Source organism: Mus musculus, chromosome X (assembly GCF_000001635.26).
Source record: "Mus musculus strain C57BL/6J chromosome X, GRCm38.p6 C57BL/6J".
Classification (NCBI taxonomy): Eukaryota; Metazoa; Chordata; class Mammalia; order Rodentia; family Muridae; genus Mus; species Mus musculus.
This window is the reverse complement of record NC_000086.7, coordinates 165,323,051-165,329,050: the sequence shown is the minus strand read 5'-3', so window position 1 is coordinate 165,329,050 and position 6,000 is coordinate 165,323,051. Positions and strand designations below refer to the sequence as shown.

The window sequence follows — 6,000 nt, the reverse complement described above, 5'->3', positions numbered from 1 at the left end:
ATTGTGACACTATTATTTGAGATCTGGAAGACGATTTAGAGAGCATCTAGTTTACCCTATTTATTTTACTTCTCAGTTCCTCTCAATTTAGATTCTATACCTTTTAAGTCACAGAAAGAATTCTCATTCAGTTTGCTAATGAATTCTTTATCTACTTTTATCTTACTTGACAAGTCCATGTTTTGTAATACCACTGGTCTTGTTTCACAGTTTTTCTCCTGTGACACAGTGGACTCCAAGATTGTCTCCTATTCTGTCTTTTTGTCATGCATAGCCTCTTTACCTAGCCTGCAGACATTTGGTTTCCTAAAGACTGTATTCTAGTTCTTCATTTCTCCTCGGGTCTACAGTATCATAATTTGGGACCTTCCTGTGTTAAAAAAAAAAAAAATGAAAAGAACTTAGATATTTTTTCCTCTCAGAATCTACTTTTGAAAAAGTATAAAATTTTTGTGACTTTTCTTTGATATTCAAGCCAACCCAAGGATAAGCTTGTCATTTATGGGATAAATTTAACAATAGTAAAGCATTCTCAAATCAAGTCCTGTGGTAGAGTGCCAAGGTGGCTAAGGAGTGATATTTCATGGACAAATGCAAGTTCCTCACCCACTTCATCGTAAGTGCACATTTTCAAGGGAAACTAGTTACTACTGTTAAAATATTTCCCCTTTCTCTTTTTATTAATAGTATTGGTAAATTCATTTGGAGAGAGCAGGTTATGTGATATGCTTTGAACTGAACTCAGGAACTTTCAATCAGTTTTCAGCCAGTGTGGGAAGAGGAAAAATCCACTTAATTATTTGACCCTTATTGGTGATTAACACTCTGTACTGCAATGGTGAGACTAAGCCCCCAGTCTTCACTTTTTCTTGCTCCATTTCTATCATGGAACCCTGTTCAAACCTTAATTCGGGCAGGAAAAGATTGCTACTGCCCCCTGCTGGCTCACTGTCCTTTTCTTTCCCTTTTGGTATTTACTTGCGACTTGAGGATGCCCCAAGATTTTATGCACTGAACAGTAGAACGAACTTTCCCAAGTAGGAAGATAGATCAGTTAGGAACAAGAGGCTAAAATCAAAACAAAACACTCAAGAGCTGAGAAAGGCAGAAGATATTCTAAATTGCTGATCTCCGCGCACCTTTTTTTTTTTTTTTTTTTTTTTTTTTTTTGTACGTGAAAGCTTCTCTATGCCGAGGAAATACACTCTCCACTTCAGCCTTCAGCACAGGACTTCGCTTTTCCTCTAGCTTCCGCTGACTAGATGTTGACTTCCTATATCCCTATTATAATTTCAGTTCCCTGGATCTTGTTCTCTGTTGTCCTAGTTTACTTTTCTGATACTTTTAATCCTCTTTCAGTCTCTTCTGCTTCAAACTCCTTTCCCGCCTACCCACAGGCATTTCTGGGAGCTCGACCCTAGCCTCACCTTTTCCCTCTACACAGACTCTAGCCATAGTTGTTATCGCACTCCTTTCAGTAGCCCCTTACCAAAGAATCAGTCACTCTGCATTTCAACAGCAGGCTCATCTCCTCTCAAAAGCCTCTCTCCGACCCCCGCCCCAAGCTACTGAAAAAGGAAACATGCGCACTTCAGAGCTAGGAGCTGTCCGAGTGCTGAAATTTATAGGCTGGGTAAGATCACGTCTCCGTCTCTTTCTGTAGCTCTCATTCCAGCACAGGATCGCAGCATTTTTTCCCTCTTTCCCCCAAACACTTCAATATACAGAGTCTTTTCTTCTCCCTCATTTGCAACTTCTTTTTAAAAGAGAACATTTCCTAAGGAGAGGGGCTTTGCTGAATAGAAAAGATATAAAACAAAAGCTACAGCAGCCTGACTTCCAGCGTGGCATTGTCACCAGCCCCCTTTGCATGGTGATGCGATTAAGGTAACAGCATTTTTATTATTCAGGAAAAGCAGCTAGGGGATTCATCAGTTCTGAGGCTTTGTCTCTCCTGGGCTAACTGATGGTTCTGAGTCTTGGTTTGACCTGACCATGATGCCCAAGACTGGCACTTTTTGTTTTTTCTCAGCAAACTGTACAACCCCAAATCTCTTTTTGATTTTCAAGGAAACTAGATTCCTGCCAGATTTTGAGTCTGGACAATAAATAGGCACTTTGTCCTAGTCTCCTTTCTGGAATCATTTCGGGATATTTTCCACAACCATCACAGAAACAGGAATGTACCGGCAGCTAGTGAACATTTTGACAGCCTTGTTTGCATTTTTCTTAGGGACAAACCACTTCAGGTAGGTGAAATGATTTTGCATGCTTATATTTTCCACATGAAAACTGTTTGAAAGAGAAAGTATGTAATGATCTGTCTATTTGTTCCCTAAATCCTACTATTCCAATGTCGGAGAGGAGAGTTTGCTTTCTTTTGTTCATTAAAAAAAAAAAAAAAAAAGCTTAATTATGGTGGGAGGGAGGCAAATGTTCACCAAAGCAAGTTTTATGTTATATAGCTGCACTTTATGCATTTTGGCACACATTTTCGCCGTCAATGTGATATTAAGATTAGACTAGTGAGTTGTGTGCTCTTTACATTACTGTGTAAGGTTGATATCTTTAGCTTTCAAATTCTTCTGGAAGTCATTTAAAGGGATTATTGGGTGCAATGTTCCTTTTTTCATATGGTGGAAGTGATTGGATTAATTCCCCAGGAGCACGCTCATTTGATGTAAAATAAATAAGAACGCTGATTCTCAGCCAACTTGGGACTTCTCTTATATCTCACTAACTAAAATTGTACTATGAAGTCTATGATTTAGACATTTTTTTCAAGTAGTAAATATCTTTATGCAACTCTATCCTCTTGTTCGGTCTATTTGAGAATTGATTGCATATCAAAATTTAATTAAAAATGACATCTTTGTACTTATGTCTGTATGAGAAATGGGGTGTGGATAATTAAAACAAGTGAGATGTCATATTTGCATGCTTGTATTCTCTATATAATTTACTAATTGTGAAATCAATTGATACTTCAATCAGTTTTATTGGCAGTGAGTGAAATATCCAGTTAATGACATAGAGTCTAAGACAGGCTAGACATAAAAAAAAATGCTATTAAAACAAAATATAGGTCATTTAATGTTTTAAAAGATTTTATTTTATTTTTTCACAGAACCAGGAGAAATTGAACACATAGAAATAATGCTATGGGTACTGGGAAAAACCCCTATGTTCTTTTCAGGTTTACACCTCTTACTATCATTAAGAAAGATTGTAGGCTGGGTTTTTGTTAGAATCATCACCACCACCATCATCATTATCATCATCAACATCATCATCATCATCATCAGCCTCATTCCAACCACCATCATAGTAAAATAATATTCAATTAATCAGATGAATCTGCATATGGAAATGTGAGTATTTCTGGATGACTAAATCAATTTTTAACTCCCACCAAATGTTCATAACATCTTTGCACTTATAATTAATACCTCTGATTTGAAAAATTGATATGAGTGTTGTATTATCTTAATGGCAGAAGTAACAAATTATTTAAAACACATGCATATATATATATATATATATATATACAGCATATACATATATGTACACACAAACACTTTAGTGACATTCAGTCAACTAGAAATGTATTATGAAAGAATTTATCTTATAAAACAAATATGTGATTTTATATACACTTTATGATTTCTAAAATGGATATAAAAATCTGAGAAATTTTTGATTACCTTTTCCTGTTTTTGATAATGTAAAAGGTCCAATGCCTTAGAAATGATATTCCATTAATGAGCTATTGGAGAATCAGCAATTTACATATTCATATATGAATAAGAACTGAGAAAATAATTCAAGTAACATACTCATTATGGTTCTATTTTAAAATGGTGGTAAAATACCAAGTAAAGGCTCTTTTTTCAGATAACACACTGGAAAAGACTAATGCTGATAGCTGCAATAGAATGGTAGCAAGTGAGAAAATAAGCATGTAATAATTAACTGTATTATTCAGTCCATCTTGTTATTATATATTTCTCATAAATGGTAAAAGATAAGCTTAAAGCTGAAATGTAATGATTTTTATAGCCATGAAGAATTGATATTATGTTATCATGTGAATTTAAATAACTGTGTTCAGTTCTCTGATAATTCTAAAAACAAAAATCCTTTGTACATCCACAAATCTGGAACCTGAATCAATATACATTATCCCACCTTCAACAAAATATAAAGTTCAGCAACTTGGTTGACATTGCTCAGGATTGATTCTTCTCATTCAGTTAAAGTTAACTTTAAAAATTGTTCAAGTTGAGAAGTTGATCAAGACCTCAAATTTTTCTTCTTGTATTAAATATCTTTTGCAAATTGTGGTTCAAATGCTCTGTATTAGTTCTAAGAAAATGAAAGGGTAATTCTTACTAAAAGAGGTAATAATGTGTTTAGGGAAGCTTTCTGCAAAGACCATGACTCCAGGTCTGGAAAACATCCCTCGCAGACCCTATCTCCTTCAGATTTCTTGGATAAATTAATGGGAAGAACATCAGGATATGATGCAAGAATCAGGCCAAATTTTAAAGGTAGGTTCCAGTGAAAACTTACGTTGCAGCTTTGTGAAATGTCTCAGGTGTAGGAATACTTTGCACTGAAGTACGTTTTCATTACACAATTTCAGCCTCCCTGTGAAAAAGAATCAGCAAGTATGTCATTTGTTTTATTTTGGCCTTCTTTTAAATATTTCTAGATTTAAACATTTTACATATTACTTAGCACTTGACATGTTCACAAACTTTCCTTGGTTTTATTCTATTATACAAGTAATCCTAGTGGCAGAGATTATTGTCACAATCCTTATTTTGTCTTAAGTTGGACTGTGACTGAAAGTGAATAGAAGAACCAATGATAGAGTTTGCTTGCATGAACGTCTATGAAGACATTCACCAACTTCAATGGGTACACCAAAATACTCAGTTGTTTTCAACAATATGTCAGTGTAAATTCTGAATTTTAACATAATACATCCTATTTTGTATTCTTTCAGGCCTCTAATTTTTGAACTCTGCTAGAAAAGGCTTTAATTTAATATATCAGATACTTTCAATTCCAAGTGATTTAAATATTTCAATTGTTGATTTGAAATTATTTATCTGAAATTAATGAAAAGAAATGGTATAGGATTCTAAAATACACCTGTCAGAGTTGGTGGATACTTTTTGGGTTAATTGGAAGAAAACAAAAGATTAATTTTGTTTTTCCTTGTTTAACATTACAAAATACAGTTATTAGTATGTAGAAGTAATTGATTTGTCCATTTAATTCTTTTTTTTTAAATCAGAAAAAAACTGTAGTAAAGAAACAAACAATTGTCACTAGAATTGAATTGTTCTGATGCTTTTGTTTTTAATACATATTTTAAATGGCAAGTGTCCTTTCTAAACTGTTGAGTGTAACATAATACACTGTGAAATGTTTATGATATTTTATAAAGGGGGATAATTTAAATCTAACTATTATGTAGCAATACATGCATCACTTTGGTTTTGCTCATCAGTAATTTAATCATGTTACTTTCCTGGAGTTTTGATTCCTACTATTGGCAAATATTAGCATGAAAACTAAACTCTAAATTGTTTTCTTATTTAAATGTAATGCCTCTGAATATACCCAGTTTGAGCACATTCCATAAGGTTATATATCATAACTCTGACAAAACAAGTATCCTTTTAATTGACAATGATTATTAAAAAGACAGATAAGTTTCATTTTCCTGAAGAAAATTTGTAAGTTCATTCAATTTTCTACAATTTTGTGGACACTTCTCAGGAACTCAATATTTGAAATGAAGTTATATGAGTAACAAGTCAGCTTTCAACAGTATCACTCATTCACATATATAGAGTGTAAACCATATGTGCAAAACTAAGTGCTGGGCACTTTGGAAAACTAAGAGAAGAAACAGGTGTACACACACAAAATATTCAATGTGAAAAAAGAAGATGTTATATGAGTGTGTATGGTATTTGAAATTAA

The 6,000-nt window shown here is 33.8% G+C and overlaps 1 protein-coding gene across 6 annotated transcripts in view; it reads left to right on the top strand.

The window, feature by feature from the left end:
• Positions 1-1,183: 1,183 nt before the first annotated feature.
• Positions 1,184-6,000, top strand: part of Glra2 (glycine receptor, alpha 2 subunit) — a 198,851-nt gene continuing 194,034 nt past the window's right edge. For 2 of the 6 annotated variants that reach the window (NM_001357100.1, NM_183427.5), the window contains exons 1-2: positions 1,658-2,249; positions 4,417-4,550. In NM_001357100.1, the coding sequence (NP_001344029.1) occupies positions 2,182-2,249; positions 4,417-4,550 (202 nt within the window). In that variant the 5' untranslated portion in view covers positions 1,658-2,181. The other 4 variants (NM_001357099.1, XM_006528834.1, XM_030251336.1 and 1 more) reach the window with 4 other exon arrangements.